This window comes from Polyodon spathula, chromosome 19 (genome assembly GCF_017654505.1).
Source record: "Polyodon spathula isolate WHYD16114869_AA chromosome 19, ASM1765450v1, whole genome shotgun sequence".
NCBI classification, from domain to species: Eukaryota; Metazoa; Chordata; class Actinopteri; order Acipenseriformes; family Polyodontidae; genus Polyodon; species Polyodon spathula.
The window spans coordinates 25655666-25674281 of record NC_054552.1 but is presented as its reverse complement, the minus strand read 5'-3'; the positions used below and the strand labels follow the sequence as shown (position 1 = coordinate 25674281).

The 18616-nt window shown below is 39.6% G+C and overlaps 1 protein-coding gene across 1 annotated transcript in view; it reads right to left on the bottom strand.

The window, feature by feature from the left end:
• Positions 1-18616, bottom strand: part of LOC121294532 (vacuolar protein sorting-associated protein 13C-like) — a 127837-nt gene that overhangs the window by 11244 nt on the left and 97977 nt on the right. Inside the window, exons 52-75 of the mRNA XM_041218322.1 lie at positions 18374-18543; positions 17776-18017; positions 17163-17395; positions 16944-17036; positions 12582-12703; positions 11838-12135; positions 11041-11430; positions 10746-10850; positions 10484-10648; positions 9689-9814; positions 9454-9587; positions 9100-9232; positions 8486-8721; positions 8086-8230; positions 7439-7579; positions 6698-6779; positions 6537-6606; positions 6143-6254; positions 5242-5355; positions 4884-5014; positions 3100-3181; positions 723-836; positions 444-519; positions 110-273 (exon numbers count right to left, since the gene is read on the bottom strand). Coding sequence (XP_041074256.1) covers positions 110-273; positions 444-519; positions 723-836; positions 3100-3181; positions 4884-5014; positions 5242-5355; positions 6143-6254; positions 6537-6606; positions 6698-6779; positions 7439-7579; positions 8086-8230; positions 8486-8721; positions 9100-9232; positions 9454-9587; positions 9689-9814; positions 10484-10648; positions 10746-10850; positions 11041-11430; positions 11838-12135; positions 12582-12703; positions 16944-17036; positions 17163-17395; positions 17776-18017; positions 18374-18543 — 3678 coding nt within the window. The remainder of the gene's footprint in view (positions 1-109; positions 274-443; positions 520-722; positions 837-3099; positions 3182-4883; positions 5015-5241; positions 5356-6142; positions 6255-6536; positions 6607-6697; positions 6780-7438; positions 7580-8085; positions 8231-8485; positions 8722-9099; positions 9233-9453; positions 9588-9688; positions 9815-10483; positions 10649-10745; positions 10851-11040; positions 11431-11837; positions 12136-12581; positions 12704-16943; positions 17037-17162; positions 17396-17775; positions 18018-18373; positions 18544-18616) is intronic.

The window sequence follows — 18616 nt, the reverse complement described above, 5'->3', positions numbered from 1 at the left end:
TGATGATCTGCTGTTGTTTAGCTCTTCAATACAGACCCCGGGGTATGTTTTCCAGACTGTCTAGGGACTGATAGTTGCTTTTCTAGTTGGCTTATCCAGTAGTTCCTACCCAAAGCAGGCCCTTCCCTCCTTTGGCCAGGCTGTCTCCAAAATCCTTAGGCTGGCGGTTCATCTCCTCCCTACGTTTCTGCTGGTATTCTTTATCCATGGTGATGGCGGCTAGTCCTTTTCCAACAGAGCCCGTGATTCGTGACACTACTCCTGCTGCACCCCCTGCGTTATAATAATATAAATACAATCCAAAATGTACACAGTGAGAGAATACAATGTCAAGTGGGTCTGACTGGATTGGTACTCCCTGCTGGTAAAATTTCTTACAAAGTTAATGTTGCCTTTTGTTTAAGTGTGTGTGGACCTGCAGAAACCCTTGGGTATTGCCTTACCTACAGTGTGGCCTAGAAGACTCCTTACTCCAATAACAAAACCCTCGGCAAACTCTTCTGGACCTTGAACAGCGCCCTGTAATGACAACCGACAATTGATTCCAAGGATTTAATGTTTACTGACATACAATAAACACATTTCAAGTATTTCAAAGTATATACAACTACATAATCCAGAAGGACCTGTATGAAAGCATTTTTACAGGAACAAAATAATGTGTCTTTACTTACATTGCCAGGAAGTAGGAGCTGTGTGAATGGGAGTTATATCATTGTTACCTGGAAAGGTTCATAGAAGAAGGCCTCTACCCCCTCGGAAAGTCCTCTGATCAGTCCAAATGGATTCCCAAGAACATCCAGACCCAATACAAGCACATACATCTGTTTCAGGAACTAGAATAAAGAAAATAAAACCATTAAAAGAGAAGTTGCTGACTATTCAAGGATCTTCCTTCTCCGTAACTCTTCTTTGCACGACTGTACTACTCTTCACATTTGATTACATATAAAGGGCATTTTATGACTAATACAGAACATTATGTATATTGCACTACATGCATACAGTACTGCTAAATGTTAAGAGGATCTGTATATATTAGATTTTCTTATACAATGGCGAAATGGCTGCACACAATACAAGATTCCCCATTGAATCTAAAGCAGTTTAATTTAATTAAAGGACTGGTTTTTAATCTGTAGATATCAAATGTATAATGAAACTGGCTGGTCACTTTATTAAGACATGTCTATCCAACAGCTACAGCAAGACAATAATGCACTCGTCCACTGTGCCAGAACTGAGCCTGAATGGTTTGCAGAGACTTCAGACATCTTCCATGGCCACTGCGTTGTCTGGATCTTAATCCAATTGTGATGAACTTGAAAATGAGGTTCTAATAGAAGTGGCCAGACAGTCTATATTTTCCAATTCATTAGTAAGGACGGAGAGAGAAATACAATGGAATAGACAGGCTTTGTATGCTCTTGCTGGCGTAACTAGAACTCTACCTTGTGCTTCTATCAGGATCAATGAGAGCACAAGTCAAGCTGACATTTCCCATTCTACATTGGCAACTATCATGCAATGCAGTAGCTTTTTAACTATATGCACAAAAAGCAAAAGAACAATCCAGAAAGCTTTTTCGGTAGCACATGTTAGCTAGAAGGTCAGATAAACTGGGTTTACTCTATAACAGAATAAAACGAGTTGCTTTAACCCTTTGCTGCCCTAGGTATGTTCCCATACCCATTTAATGCCTATTTTCTCAGTGTCAAATATGTTGGACAAACAACTGAGCCAACTTCTGCAACAGTTTGTTTTCACCGGTCATGATATTAAAATGATCAGCCTTAGAGAAAAACGTACACAATGTATACCCATATTCCTTTTTAACACTAACTTACTGTAATACTGTTTTAAATGCATAGAAAATTTGTATTTGTAGTACCTGGTGATTTCCAGGATTACACTGACAAAGACAGTTTATGATAACAAATCTGGATATGCCAGCATGATGCCTTAAACTAGACATGTTGCAAACGGCTTCACCAAACGACTGACCAGTGGGGTTTTGCGTGTAGACAGGAATATGCATGTACTTGTTTTTCTTTAAGGCTGATCATTTAATATCATAAGGTTGAGCAGATTTAATGGAGAAGTGATGTTCTGTAAAAATACAAAAAATCCTCTAATGCTTTGTAACATTTAACATGCTAAATTAGCTATAGCGTTTAATTACAGGGAATTTAGTTTTATAGTCCTTTGTCATTCATAGATGCCTACATAGAACATAGTAACTCTTAAGCTAAACTGATGGCTGTGTGTACAGAAAAAAACAAGCAAGAACTCAGAATCTAGTGAACTGTAAAAAATACCTTTTAAAATAATGTATTAGTTGGAATCATTGCAACGTGGTTGTTGCTTTGGAAAAACAAACTGGGATTTATCACGTTGAATGAAAACAGGTTTAGTCTTCCTAACCAAAAACATATATTTACCTCCCTCATGTTTCAAATTATACCATGCACCTGCAGCTGCGTGATAATGGCGAACTTCTGCATGAGCCACATAATTTGATATTTAATCATACTGAACTTCTGTGAACTGCACTGTTAACCTTTTTATCAAAACAAATCCACGCTGCCTGCAACATGTTGATATGTTACGCTTCGCTTTCTCAGCCCTATCAAGTTTCTCAAACAATAATTATATTCATTTTTTTTTTTTAATAATTAAAAAAAAAAAAAATAGTTCTTTAGAATGTGACATAAAGGTTAACATTTTCTGTTAAAAACAAGACTGTAAAAAACAGATTTTTACTCATAATTAATTAATTAATTAGTCACAGATATGGTGGGAGAGGTACACATGGCCCTAATGTAATTTGTTTTGTTGGGAATCAAAGGAGATATTTTGGCCTTTAGCATTGCCTGGTGCTTCGTGCACCTGTTTTCACTGAGCACATTTTTCTCCAAAACAGCACACGTGAAATCCAAACTAGATTATTTTTTCGATAAAAACAACAAACCTGCAGTGTCAGGATCGGACTCTATCATTCTCATAATACTGAAAGTAGACACACTAGTACTGGGTAACATTTTAAATTCTATTATTTACTGTTATCTGATTACATTTCAAAAAAGGATGGGTACTTACTTGTTCAACATAATGTCTACTCACAGTCCACATCAATTGGTCCCTTCTGTAGAACTGGTATCTCACTTCAAAGCAAGCAAGTCTGAATGAAGGAATGGTTTATATTTTAGGGTCTTTATTGGCAACAAAACCCTAAAGGCACTTTAAAAGTTATAATTTTCAATTAGGACCCTCAGCGCCGCAATTCACACAACATCCTTCAATCCCACAACCAACCCAATTTTCTCTTTACGGCTGTGGACGTAGACAAGCTACCAACCCCTGGAGGACAAAGGCCATTCCTGCAGGTGTCTGCAATACTCGGCAGGTGCCTGGACAGTAGGGTTCTCTGTAGTGCTTTGAGGAGAAACAATCCTTGGTGATTTTGCCCCTGTGAAATTCCCAGAGGACATTGCTCCCTACTGTATGACTCACCCCGCACACCACCTACTCGTGCCTTTACCGGGCTGAACATGTACATAGAAAATGCTCAAAAAGGCAGAAATGCTCAAGAGCATTGGCTTGCACAACTCCACATGAGGGCTAGGCTTACCTAAAGCCTTCACTACACTGAGGTTTGTCTCATTTTCTGACTGACAAATGATCTTGAAAACAAAGTACCAGCAACTCCCAATGGCAGTGAGACACTACCAATGGACCCTCCATTACACTATTGATTAACTGGTTTAGAACATTTTGTTCTAATGCAGTTATCATCAAGTGCTGATGGTAGTGTGCTACTTCTTGTTGGTTGTTTTTTCATGACACAGAAAACAGCACAAAACAAGATTTACCACTGACCTACTAAAAGCGGAGTTCAAGAGTCTAAGAATCATGCAGTATCTTCTTTCATCTATTGCTTTGTGCAGGTTTTTTTTTGTTTTATTAACTTATGACTTGTCCGTAGAAATCTTACATAAATACTGTTTCATCAAGCACAGACATACACTTGAGCTGTAATAAATTAATACGTAAAGAAGAATTATCATTGGCACAAATGCAGTACTAAAATCAGGTAGATTTATTTTTAAATACTGTACAACGGGAAATGTCAAATTATTATTTTTGTCTCATACAAACCTTCACTCTGAACTTGTGATGTTGGTGTTGGGCAGTGGCCAGTTGGGGAAAGGCTTGCAAACTAGACATAACTAGAAGTGTTTACCTGGATATAGCAAGCAAGAAGGGGTCACATTTTGCCAGCGTGCTATAACTGGTAGTATGTAGTAGCATGTTATTTATGCAATAACTGTAGAGTGCATCTGTGACAGGGCAGAAGTATATATACTGTCAATACAGGTGTGTTATTTTGAATTTACGTTTGGCAGGGATACGTGTAGAATGTGACCATTCCCTGATTGAATAATTAGGTGGTAATTGTTTGGGAGAGGAGTTTGAAAGGAGAGTTCAGTGAAGGTTAATGCCCAGCTGAACAAAGCAAGCAAGCACACCACATCGGGACAGCATTTGCTTGAGTATTAGATTCGTCTTTTGATTTGCTTGATTTTTGTCGAACCATTTTATTTTGACCCTTGTATATTATTATTTTGTTCCAGTGTTTTGGTGCTTTAAACTGCCATGTCTCCCCCCTGAGGATAATCAGCCCTGCCTGGGAAGCTACCCTTTCACAGCATCCAATGTATGAGGAGAGTACATTGGATACAAATCTGAGATGAAGTCCAGTTATACTAGATGCACACTGTAGTTGATGCACCTTTTGGCTGCTGTTGTTTTGGACCCTTTCCAAAACCCAACAAAAATGAAAGGCATAGAGTCATAACAACATATATAATGTTCCTACTTACTTGAAGATCAGGTCATCGACGTCTGTTAAAGTTGCCCCTATACTTTTCAATAAGAGGTTGATGGATTGGATAGCTACCATATCCTGCTTATCAGACTCCTCTCCTGAGCCGAGCGACACACTCAAATGGAGCTGGAAGAACAACAGCAGAGTTGAGGACATGCTTTGCAAAAGTTCCCCATACATTTTGAAAACCAGTGCTATTTCTGGATTAATTGTAGTATGTATTAATTTAGCCAAATGTGTGTTGATTAAAACACTGTATTCTATTTTTTAACTTTTAGAATTTTGACATGTTTACTCTCTGTAAGTTTTACTGTGCTTGAATAACACGGCAGACAAAAAAAATTATTAGTTACCTTAATAGGGGAGATATGGAAGTGCTCAAAGAAGCCGAGTCCAGACGTATCTGTTATTGATGATTCCATTAACTCTGCTTTTAGGGCTTCAAGATCCTGCTCAATGAGCTTTGTCTGCAAACACAAACATAACTTGTCACATTGCTCAATTAATTCAAAAGGCCTCAAGTGTTGCTATATCCCAGTCGTATTGCCCACATTTTCTGAACGAGGCTCCTACCTTCAGTCTAAGTGTTCTTTCATTTGGTTTGCACAAATCCACGTGTGGGCTTGGTTTATCCTTCACAACACTGAGCTTTGACACGTGTTTCAGCTGACAAATGATTTTGAAAACAACAAGTATTTGAAACTCCTAACGGCAGTGTTAAAGAGACACTGCCAATGGACCATCCATTGCAAGTATTGATCAACTGGTTCAGAACATTTTGCTCTAATGTAGCTGCGATGAAGTGCTGGTGGTGTGCTACTTGTTGTAGGTTGTTATGGAGCAATCCCAAAGTGCTAATCTATTTTTTAATAGTTAGACTTTCTGACGGCACAGAAAGCACTTAACGTGGTTTACCACTGACCGACTATGTTATGAACTTCCTAGGAACGGAGTTCAAGAGTCTAAGAGTGTTGCTGTAGCTTCTTTCTTTTAAATGCTGTAAAAGGAAATGTCTTCAGCAGCTTCACTGCAGATGCCCCACTACACATACTGTATACTGTATATATACTCAATGTAACTTGTCTTGCTAGGGCACCTTTCATGTTTTACTATAATTTTTTTTGTTTTGCGATACTATATAAAAATAGAGCTGAAGCTCTTACTGCAGTGTCCGGTCTGTGCACAGAAGAATCCCACAATTCCACATGTCTATATCCATTCTCTTACAGCAACTGTAAATCCCTCTACACATACCTTTTGCTTGTCAGCCTGTAAATCTGTCACTGGTGTAAACAGGGCAATAATGGCTCCTAGAAATCCCTGGTCTATCTTCAGAGCCATTTCTTGAACAAGGGCCATAAAGTACCTGGTGATGCAACAGTACATCAACACACAGAACAAAGCTGCTAGAATGCTGGGTCACAATTAATGCTAAACTTCCATTTTTGCCTGCAGTGGTATAAAAAGCATCAAGGCAATGGTATTTTAAAGTATGTGGCTTTCTTAAAATCATATTAAACTAAGTCATTTCATTTTGAATTAGCAGCTTAGGTTACACATAACCCTCAGAACTGTGGCACCACAAATAGACAGAGGAATGGCATTAAATACATCAAGAGAGTTATAAACCACCACACTGCACACTTACTTGAACTGCATCACTTGGCTGTGCTCATTAAATCTGCTGATGATGCTAACATCAATAAAAGGCTTTGGTTCTATAAAGAAAGATCAGCAAGATTTTAATATATTGAAGGTCACAGAGAGCGCACTGATGTTGAGCATCTGAAAAGATGTAGTTTTAACTACCTGAATCAAGGGCAATGGACTTGGGAGGAGGTACAGGGTGGAACACTATAGGAAATATAGCACCCGGCAGTTGGTTATCAACCTATAAGAAAAAACAGTGAATGACAACCAGTGTTGTCCTGCGATACAACTTTATCAAGGCAATGCAAATTTCTATCATTTCCGAGTGCTGACTTGTTTAAAAATAGGACTCAGTTGTCGCATTTCGTCTCAAGTGATGTTTCCCCCAGGCTTGTATTTAACTCGGTAGGATTTAATCTCATAGCTGTAAATTTTTAAACGGACAGTGTATAATCAGCCTCTGCATGGGCTCCCGAGTGGCACATCTGTGGCACCCTATAGCTTGGAGATTGCCAGTTTGAATCCAAGCTATGCCACTGCCGACCGTGGACGGTTCCCAGGGGGCCGCGCACAATTGGCCAAGTGCTGCCCGGATGGGGAGGGATTAGGTCTGCTGGGGAATCCTTGGCTCACCGCACACCAGCGATCCTTGTATGCACACCGGGCTTGCAGAGCCAAAACAAGTGGATGGCTGACGACACTCGTTTCGGAGGACGTGTGTGCTCTCCCTAGTTAGTACGGGGGTTGCAGCGGTAACAGAGGTTGAATAATAATTGGACATTCCAAATGGGGATTAAAATCGGAGTAAAATAATTGCTGACTCCAAGTTAAAAAATAAAAATAAAAAAAGCTTCTGCTGTGAAAAGATCGTATTCATTGTCCATGTCAAATAGGTTTTACCTGAAGCCAGTGCAACTGAGCTCGTAAGCTTCTTTGATGTGGGGACTGTTTGAACTCAACCTGAATTCCTGACAAGAAGTTTCGTCTGATGTTGCAGACTAATGGGTGACGCATCTCCATTGGAATCTTGGTGAAGTTAACCTGGGAAAGCAAGTTTTAACAACGTCAGTAGAACTACAATAAGGTTATGTTTGGTTGTTATCCAATTTGGAGTTGACAGTTGATTAAGACACCCTTCATGTTGTTTTCTACCTTTCAGATATTTAAATCCACTCTCACGTCCTTCACACTGGAAGTCATTCGGTAACTTTCACCATCACCATCTTTAAGCCCACAATCCTAACCAAGGCTCACAAAGTTCCAACTGAAATCAATTTGATCCCTGGTGCTGATGAAAATAAATAAGTCTGATTTCAAACCTCTTTCAAGTCAATCCCAGTGGCAGATGGAAATGTGGCTTTACACAGGTCTAGATAAACACCTTCTATATCTTTTTATATTTCGCCAAACTGAAGTGTATGACAACAACATCATTATATTACCTGTGACAATTACCCCATTCCACAACCAACTTCATTAAAATACCTAAAGCCACTGTCCTACATTAAAGCCTAAAAATGGAAAAGCAACTTGCAGTTTTTAGTTACCTCAAAATTGTTCTCTAACTTAATCCAGCCAGGCTGCTTTTTGGTAGATAAATGCTTCTGATAAGTCTGTTCCAGCAGGTTTATATTCTTCTGATTGAATGGTTTCCATCTCTGCTTGGGCTTCATCTCCCAAACAACCCCAGAGCTGGAAAATAAACAAATGTGCTTTTAGTAAGTATGCTCTAGAGATGTTGAAATATTTGTTTTATAACTCATTCCAAGGCATGTTTAATAAAGTAAAACATCTGCATTGAAGAAAATGGGTATTCACATCTCGTAGAGTAGTTTACTTTGTTTTACTGGTCCTACCCTCAGTTAGGTGGTTATATGAGGGAAAGGGGAGGAACTGTACAAAAACAACAGCAGTATTAGAATAATTATTATTATAGTGTAAATATACCTAGTGATTCCAATGTAAGAGATCTCCTGTTTGTTTTCATTGTTGATGAGGGATAGGCCTAGATTCTGCAAAGACACGTTGATCTCTTTCTCAAACTGCTCCATCTCCTCTGCTTGCCTCGCTTTGGTAACTATGGCAACGTCTTCTGTGAAGAGCAGGACTCGTTGGCGCCCATCCAGGAAGGAAACCCAGTGAATCTGAGTGTTCTGATTATAACAGAATTGCCCGCTCTCATCCTGCAAAACAAAACCAGGAGGAGAGATGTGCATGACGAACAACAGCATCATTCAGCCTTGCTAGTGTTTTGAGCAGTTTTCTGGTCTCAGAATTTCCAATATATACAACAAGGAGTCGCTTAAAATATTAGTAATTTGCAGACCAAAAGAGCTACAACATGCTATCTATGTTATTATGTTTTTTTTTTTTTTTTTTAAATGAGTACTCATACTCAGTTTAGCGAGGACTAAAAAGGGGCAGATACATTTGTTTAGTTTAAATGAATATCTAAATAGTGTGTTCTTCATTTTATACCCTTTTCTGTCACAGGAGTTGCCAGTCTGCTCATGGTTTTAGCAGCTTGCATAAGACAGGAGCCATAGTGTTACTGACCCTACCTTTATCAGATCGAGCTCTCCGGTTTGCTGCGAGCAACTCCAGCTCAGTTTCCTAATGGCAGCCGGATTATTCCAAGCAAACAATTTAGCCTCTCCAGGTTTCAGTTCCTCTTTCTCAAGCTCCTCATTCCCACTGCATGAAACAAGGAAGAATGGCCCAGTTACAGGATTAAAACAGTTGGAAGTAAACGAAAAAGAAGAATTTATATTGTAAAGAGAGAGCCCAAATTCACAAAGCTTTAGCTCATTAGTTATTTAAAGACATGTGTTTTCAAAGGCTGTTCTTATCAATCCCTGTGAATGCTGAGTAGATGTGGCCTTTCCAACATCCAAGTCAAGTTATAATTCACCTACCTTTGCTGATACTTCAGCGTCAGCAACAACGTGTGGTTTATAATGAGTGCTGGGGCAGCCCCTTCATAGTAGTCTGAGAAACTGATCACTGTGGCATGGTCTGCAATGTTTACAGCTGCTATAATTCCTCCACACTGTCAAAAGAAATACAAATGCATGCATTACAGCTTCGTGTGAGGTCTATGTCTGCACATCCAGGACATCTTTACTTGAAACAAGTCCTAACTGAACTTACCAGATCCATGCCAAGCAAGGTACCGTTATCCTGCTTGTTAAAGAAAAAAGATTTGGATGTCGTTTCTGAACCTACAACCCGAACACACAGCTTTCCTGTTGTAGTTTCTGGCCACAAGGGAAGACACTAGAAGGAAGAGAAATAGACCATTTAAAACTTTGGTTGCAGTTGCATATGCAAGCTGGAAAGCTATTCCGGTACTATTTTACATAGGCAGCAGTGGTGTGGTCAAGCCGAAACTCGCATAATAGGTAAGCTAAGTCACATGACTCGCATCTCCCACACAACTGTTTGATTCAGTCAGTAGTCTTCTTGATGCAACGAAAAGAGCATTAGGAATGTCTTCTATTACCAAACTACTTCTATAAATGGACGACAGAAACAGTGCATCAGCTACGACTGGAACCAAACCAAACAAGAACAAAGCCACTGACACACAAATCCGTAAATAATGTACAGCATTCTGACAAGATGGAGAAAGACACTTTGTGGAAATAGTTGTAGAGATTAGACAAATGCATTACTAGAAGCTCATCTACATATAAAATGTAAATTCATATAATTCTTGTTTAAGAAAAACCTATATTTTAATGGTGTTCCAGTGCCTTCAGATTTAAGACTACAGCATTAATTGGTTGTATGGTATTGAAGTTGTAATTCCATCTCAACAGCGGACGTAGCACTTAAAAAAATTAAAAATCCTGTGACGTTGCTTTATTTTCTTCAAGGGAGAACATGCTCTTATCGCATTCTTTATTTTATCTTTGTACATATAAAGATATATATTACAGTTACCTCATCTGCAGCAATGTAGTGCCATTTCCCATTTGTTACAGTTCCTGTGGTCTGCACTTCTCCCACCTCCAGTTCAAAGGAGGACTTGTTCACCAGTGTATAGAATGGGCTCATTATCACAATCCGGGTCAGGTTAAAACTGCTCATCTGGATACTCACTCCAACCTCCAAAAAATAAAACAGCCTCCATCAAGGACTGAATTATATTCAGTACCGCACGCTTACAACAACAAAAAAGCACTACAAAATCTACTATACTTACAAGGTACTCCATATTGTTAGCAGGGCACTTTACACATCCATAGCTTCCTACTGTGTCCAAAGAAAAGCTACTGGACCAGGTACTAGTTGAAACACACAGCTGAACCTAAATTAGAATAAAAGCTTCTTTAGAACGAAGTTCAGAAGAACTCTACCGATTGGATAACAATTATAATTCATTACACCATGTTACTGTATATGTCTCTGATGTTCTACAACCTCATCCGCAGGAGACATTTGAATCATAGGTACGAGGGTGTGCATATTTTTGAAAAATGCATTTTGAAATGACGTACCTTGTTCTTACTAAAGATATTTTTCTTTTTGAAAGAGAAGAGGATGATGTCTCGGAAGTCGGAAGGGTGCTTTATTTGGATCTCCTCGGCGCGGTACTGGAGGACCCGGTTGGTCTTGTTAATGATCCAGTATGGGCTGAACACAGACAAGACCATCTGCCCGTTAGTTCGCCCCACGTGAATACTCAGATCCACACTCAGGCTGTCCAGACAGTCACTGGTGAAGCGCACAAGGAAGAACTCCGGCAGTCCCTCATGGATCTTAATATGGCCATTCCAGTTCCGGCCCTGATATTTCACCAGGACGAGTTCCATGATCTCCCCACTAATCCTGGCACTGTGGACATCAGCTGAGCTCCCTTCTGCCAGTTCATGAGTCTCGGCTGTTCCCTGCAATGGGCAAATGCTAAATCATTACCGATATGACTAATGTGTAGTTTCAGACCACATTTCCAGTGTGCATTCCTTCTACGGGTAACAGGAACCAATTCACTGTCTTAGTTTTCAGATGGAGAAAGATAGAATAAGAGTGAAGAAGCATTTCCAATATGGGCATTTATACAGTCATGTTAGTAGTAGTTAAAATGTGTAGCTAAAAAGATAATTCATATTATTACAATTTGAAACACGTTGGTGGCAATTTTAATAACAAACACTTTATAAACACACACACACATGTACATCTAGGAATGATAATTTCTTTTGCAGAAAAATTGCATAGCAGCCATGAACTACACAGAATTGTTCATTACAAATACGCAAAGGAGTGGCTAGGAAGCAGCATCTTAGGTCATTACCTCGAGCAGGTAGCGGACAGTGTATGGCAGTAAGTTTCGCATGGTCACAGTGGGGCAGAGATGAATGAGGTAGGCTGGGTCCCAGTCCTCCTCCCCATGGCTAGAGATGAAGCTCAGCTCATCTGGGACAGCGACAGTGTTCACTATGAGAGGCAGGTAGTTTATCTCACTGGAGGGGCACTGCAGCACACCCCTGACCTCTGAACTCCGGTGAAGCTCCTCCTTCCATGCTATGAATGTGGAGGACTCCTTAAACTGGCCATCCAACATCCCCACTGGTCTCAGAAACAGCTGGCACCTGCAGCAAAAACAACCAGCGCACAGATATGTATGTCAGTGGTCCACCGCTAAAGACAGGGAACTAAAGACAGTTATGTCAAGCAGGGATCACTATTCAGTTGTACATGTACCCGGACTTACGGAAGTGTACGGATTCTCCAATATTTAAGCTTTCAAGTTCTGGAAATACATTTAAGACTAGAATGCAGTATTTGGAAAAGGCTGGCATTCCTCTGTATCAGCATGTTTTAAATTTCAAAACATCCGATTACTGTCTGGTTGTATTGTACACATCGATGCTTTGTGAATTACTACCGCAATACAAGCACTGCTTAATACTAATAAACATGCCATGATACAGAAGTGATACAACTAATTTAAGTTATGTGACTAAAAGAAGAGATATGACTGATTTTCCTCTGAGGATGTCAGAGGAAGTTGGGTGAGTTTAACTTTAACCTTTACCTGTACGAATCCAAAGGCACGTGGAACTCCTTTTCAGGCTCTGCTTCACCAACAGGTTCCAGTGATATGGACTTCATTGAAAACTTATAAATGGCAAATGGAATGGAGAAATGGTTCTTTATCTAAATGGATAGGATAAGAAGGCAAAATAAATATAAATATCTTCATTTGTGCTTTTAGTTATCTTTAGTCCAGATTTCTCCTGTTTTTAGAATCTCTAGATCGACACAGAATAATCTAAATGTTTTTAAATGTCCCTATTGTTTTAGATGTTTCTTCTTGACCTGTTAAAGAGTTCAATAACTAATGATCTAGTAAAAAAATGGCAGACAAATATTTGTTAATTGGGGGGGGACAGTTTATAAACTTTAATTTTGGCCTTTCGATTGCATTCTATTTCTTGTGTGAAGCACCGGACACCCATGAAATCCTCAAGGATAGGGAACTGCGGGGGAACCAATTTGGTAGGGGAAGGGGGGGGGGGGGGACCGCCGCGGGGAGTGTTTTGGCTATTGGCATATTGCTATTTCCCACTGGTAAACACCCATGGGGGAAAAAAACTGGCCAGGCAAAAAAAAACAACATTTGTGCAGGGAATGGGAAACTTTAAGAAAAAAAAAAACCCATTTCACTACAATTAATTAAAAAAACAATTCCCACTGCCCCAATGTTTTTGGCTTTGCGGATTTTCATATTTGGTAAAAAAAAAAAAACCAAAAAAAAATATTTAGTGGGGAGGTAGAAATGGTGAAAATAAGTAAAAAAAACCCAGTACCAAAAAACCAAAAAATTTACCATTGCATCTTAGATGCCCCAAGCCTATTCTGTCAATTACTCCAATTCAGCTGAAGTCATAGGGAGGAAAAGTTTGTAAAGGTGGATTTCAATATGCTGGTACACTGGATGTATTAGTGCAGTTTTTAAAATACAAACAACAGACCCAAAAGTCCGAAAAAAAAAGTTGTTGAAAAGGCTTTCAAAAAAGTATTTTTAGATCCACTAATTACCTTTCAGGAAAGCGTTTTAGACGGGAATAATCAGGGGCTAGATTTTCCATCCCATTAAATGGAATGGTTCACAAGCTTGATAAATAATATTATTTCTTTAAAATGATTTAATTGCAAACCACAAAAATTAGTTGGGGTTCTAGGGGAAAGGGGGGACAAAAACATCCAACCATTCACCCTCCAAGAGACATCAACTGTATACTCCCGGCATCCCCCAAAAAGTCCATTTGCTGTGAGTGGTTAAACGACCCTCTTGACTTTCCTCCCCCCGTCTGAACGGACCCGCGAACCCCTCCACGTCCCCCTGTCGGAAGGGGGCACCTTTTAACGAGCTACCCCGTCGTTTATTCAGTCACGTTTTGGAAGAACGGGGAATTGAAGGGTGAAGTACCCCCTGTTTTAGAAAGGAAGCGGGGTCTTTTGGGTCCCCCCCCCTGGACCGTCCTAACGAACGACAAAACCGACGTAATTGGTCCCCTAAAACCGGGTTTCCCGCCAAATAACCTACCACAAAAAACATGCCCCCGGGACAGAAAAATTACTTACCAGGTTTTTTTGCAACATTCGCCAAAACCGGGAAAAACTCTTTCGATTTGTTTTTTTGTTTTATTTTTTTTCGTTCTCCCTTTGTTAACGTCCCTTTTTTGATTACCTCCTAAAAGATCCGGTTTTCGTCCCAGGTGGTGAGGATGTTTACAATTTGAGTTTTCGGTCCTATACGATGTCAACTAAAAATTTAATATGTTTAATTCTTTTGTAAAAGTAATTAATTACAAGTTTATAGTTTTGTGAAAAAATTATTGGGGGGGGTTTAACGTCCATTGTGAGTTAAAAAACCTCAATGGATTAAAAAAATTGACCCACTCCAACGAGTTTCGAATCACGACCCTTCCCCCCCTACTACTTTTGCCACCATTACAAATTCAAAAAGTCCTTGTTTCGGTTCAATCCCCTGTTCTTTTTCAACGTAATAATTTGATTAAAGTACCATCTATCTGTTGATAACACCTGAAAACGTATATTAACAACCGTTCAAAGAAAAGGATTAGGTTTTGTTCGACCAGGAAACTTCGGTGGAATTAATTTGGTTTTTTTTGTGACTCCAAAACCCCCCGTTTTTTTTTTGTTTTAAAGTTTATCACTTAAAAAAATAAAACCGTCTAATCCCTCGTGTAAAATTCATGGAAACACGATCCATCAACTGTTTTAAATTTGTACCCTTCCTGTCGTGACCTATAACTAACCAATCAAGTACACAGGAAACTTCCTGTCCCAAACTACCCGTCCAGACACGAAGTCCCCCCTCCCCAAAACAAAAAAAAACCAAAAAAAAAATATTTAAGAACAGGACCAATTGACCCCCGAAATGGGACTTCCCCTAAATAAGAAGTAGATCTTTTGTGGGTGTTTCATACCGTAAAAAACTCAACACAAAATGGCCCAATAATTAAACAAATGTCCCACATACAAAACTTCACCGCATTAAACACGTTTCAAAAATATAAACAATAATTTTGTATGGTGTTTAGTTAAGTCTAACTTTTTCTGCTTAAAGAATGTAATCTCCACTGAGAGGGTAAAAAAAAAAAAAAAAAAAAAAAAAAAAAAAAAAAACCAGGTTCGGTTTTTTTTTTTTTGAGGGAGTTATAAAGGAGCCAACCAACTGCGAATTTTCATCGTAATGAAACGATAATTAACGATACGGAAATAATCCGAAAGGTTTAAAGAGCCCCAACGAAACAGACGGTGAATTCGTCTTACCCCTTGCGTGGAAACAACCCCCTGCCGGTCAAACAAAAATTTTAAGGGGTTGTTTTGGGCCCATCTAACTTTTCCGAGGCGTTTTGCCTTTTGCCTTTTTTGAGGTTCCCTTAGGAATGAGTTTTCAAAAAGTTTCAAAAGGTACCCCAGAGAATAACGGTAGAATGGGGGGTGGTTGCAAGTTTACATCTCAAGTGGTGCGGTCGCCGGTTAGGGTAACATTCATTTTTCCCCCCTACCCCCCTCCTTAAACCTCCCCCAAAACATGGGGTAGACCAAATCACAAAAGGTAAAAAATGACCAATGTGGTCAGTTCCAAAAAAAAAACCAAAAAAAAAAAAAACTAATCACCCCCCCTTTGTTAAAAACAAATAAATGACATACTTACTACGTTTTTATTGTTTTTATTTTTGTTTGGGAAAAGTAAAGATTTTTTTGTGCCCGTTATGCACTGTGTGCCTATTAAGGTTGGCTTCGCAACCTGTTAATTGAAAACTCAATTCTCCTTTTTTTCCTTGTTCTATTTTGTGACCACTTTTTTGTTGTAATTTATTTTTGACAATTTTCCTCAAATCCCAAAAAAGAAGTGTAGTTCCCAAGTACCAGAACGTGACTGGTTAATTTTCATTTTCTTTTCCCCAGGTCAGGACCCCGACAGGACAGACTTCCTACGGAGTCGGTTCCTCGTTTTTTCCCCTTTTTTTTTGTCAACCGGAAAAAAAACGGTTCCCGGGGTCCCCCCCCTTGGTCCTGGGGTTACCAACCCTGGACTTGTTTGAACCCCCTGCAGGTTTGGTGGTTTCAAAAAAGAGGGTTATGGAGAACGGAAAAGAGATGCTAACTTGAATAGACGGAAGTACCCCGGATACAAGAGTGGGGTCCCCTTTTTTTTTTTGGGTCATTTTTGGACGTCCCAACCAATTTTCTTAAGAAGAATGCCCGGGTTTCAACGACCCCTTGTAAAAGGGTCCCCCAGAAGAGGACTCCCCCCCCTGGGGTGAAGGAACCAGGAACCACCACCAGTACCGGTTTTTCCGGTAACCTAGTCCAGGTGGGGGGGGGGGAACAGGTGGGTTGAGACTGCTCAGTTTGAGTTGCCTGCCATATACTTACATAATGTGGCTACATCAGCCAAGTTACTTTATATTAGCAAGAGCATATCTAGAGCTCTGCTGTGTATTCCCAGAAAAACAAAAGGAAATATGAGCCAATGTGGCAGATCATTACATGGGGCCAAAAAACACTTTTACATACATGTTCTTATCAAAAAGAAAAGAAAAAAAATCAGTTAAAAACAATACAGTGCCGTTAATATTAAAATAAAGCATGGCCAAATTATCAGGGAGTATCATCAAAGTATCATCTACAATGTGTTACTGAACCAAAAATTTTAAAAACCTAACAGTATGGAAAAGAATAGTTTGCAATAGCCCACTTATCTGGTACTTGTTGAATCTTTACAGTGTGGGGAAATAAATGAAAGACTATCCCCACTGTATTAAGAACAAAACTGCATCCCCATTGACACCTGCAGTAAAATATGTAATTTCAATTCATGTTACGCGATAAAAAAGAAATAATGAGGCAACCTAACCTTAATAATAATTGCATCCACTGTGACAGCTGCAGTCAGCGGTTCTGTTTGATGCATTCTGGCTTCAAGAGTTAAACAAGCAGGCCGCAACACCTGAACAAAAAATATAAATCAGTTTTAATGATGCAAAGAAAAAAAAAAAAAAAAAAAAAACCTGCATGGTAAAGTATATGCAACACATTGATCGCTATTTAAACAAAAGCATTCCGTTGTGCTTACTGTGGTGACAGCCTTGTCTCCTTTGTCTCTGAGGAAAGGGCAGGCCAGGACCTTCAGCTCCCGCAAACTTGCTGTCATTTTTTGAGATGCTCCCTCCAATACGAGGGTGAAATCGCACTGGAAAGAGGCAGCAAGCGCTGGAGCATCAGCCTTCATCAGGTTGGCCACAAACACAACCTCAGGGTCGATAACAACAGCTTTTATCTTCATCTTAGGGCGAGAAGAATCAGGGGCTAAAACACAAAATACAAAATCAGCTGTCAAAATGTACAAAAATAACCATAAGCTATCATCTTTCATGCAGTTTTCCAATTGCTTCTTGTTTTGTTGGTCAAATGTGACAAATTCTGGTCTAAGAGTGTATTTCATTTCTCCCTCTATTATGAAGGCATATGTGCACTTTTAAATCAATCCAACAAGTCATTCACACTTTATCAGTCAACTGTTTCAGTGTATTAAGAACTGCAGTTAATACAAAAAATATTTTCACATTTCATACAAAAAAATGCTGTAGATTGCTATACTTTGCATTCTTGATGAAGCAAATGCAGTAAGCTGAAAGCATTTTTGGCACTAGAGTGCCCAAGTAAAATTCTGATCAAGAGTAACTAACCCTTTTCAGAGGCGGCCCTTGGCACATTCACTTGTTTCAGCTGCAGCAGGTTAGATTTGTCAGGGGTTGGACCCTGTGGCATGGCTTTGATGAAGAAATCAGCCACGGCCAGCAGGAACTCGACACTGGCACAGACGTACAGCTTCTGGAGCACAGCTACCACTGAACTCTCACCCTGGCGCTGGGTAAAACTCAGATCGATCATGACGCTGTCACCCCCATCATCCTTCCTGTCAACCATCCTGTGGGACATTAAAATATTTTAATGAAACAGCACAAATTAACCTGATCTCAACTTTGATAATCTAAATTGTATTCTAAAGAATTAAATAACTTTCCTTACTCTGTCACCAGCAGGTTTCTTCACACCCCAAAACTAATACTGACTGAGAGTGTAAATTAAATGCAGCAACAGAAAGTACTCCTTAGGGGTGTGCAGCACCATTTATTCTCTAGGTAACAAAAACTGTATGACAATGACATCAGTTTGCCACAGGGTGACACTGTGTACCTATTTTACACAAACTTTGCTCAGGAGCATTTCTCAGTATTCACCTAATTCCAGCCTTTAATATGATCTTGTGTATCGAACAGTTACCTTGAGGTGACCCTCTCGATCCCCTGCCTACAATCATCCAGTGTACAGGCAGTGAGTTTTGTAGAGGCCTCTAAGGCCCCACCTTCAAACATTTTCCCAGATGCGGTCATTAGATGCAAAATGAATTCTCCAATACGTAGGCTATCCTGTCTTTGGGAAAGTGGTGCTTTCTGCAGAGAGGGGGAGCAAGAGATATCTAAAAATGGAATGTGGATGCCAAACAGTGACATCAATGCAATGAAG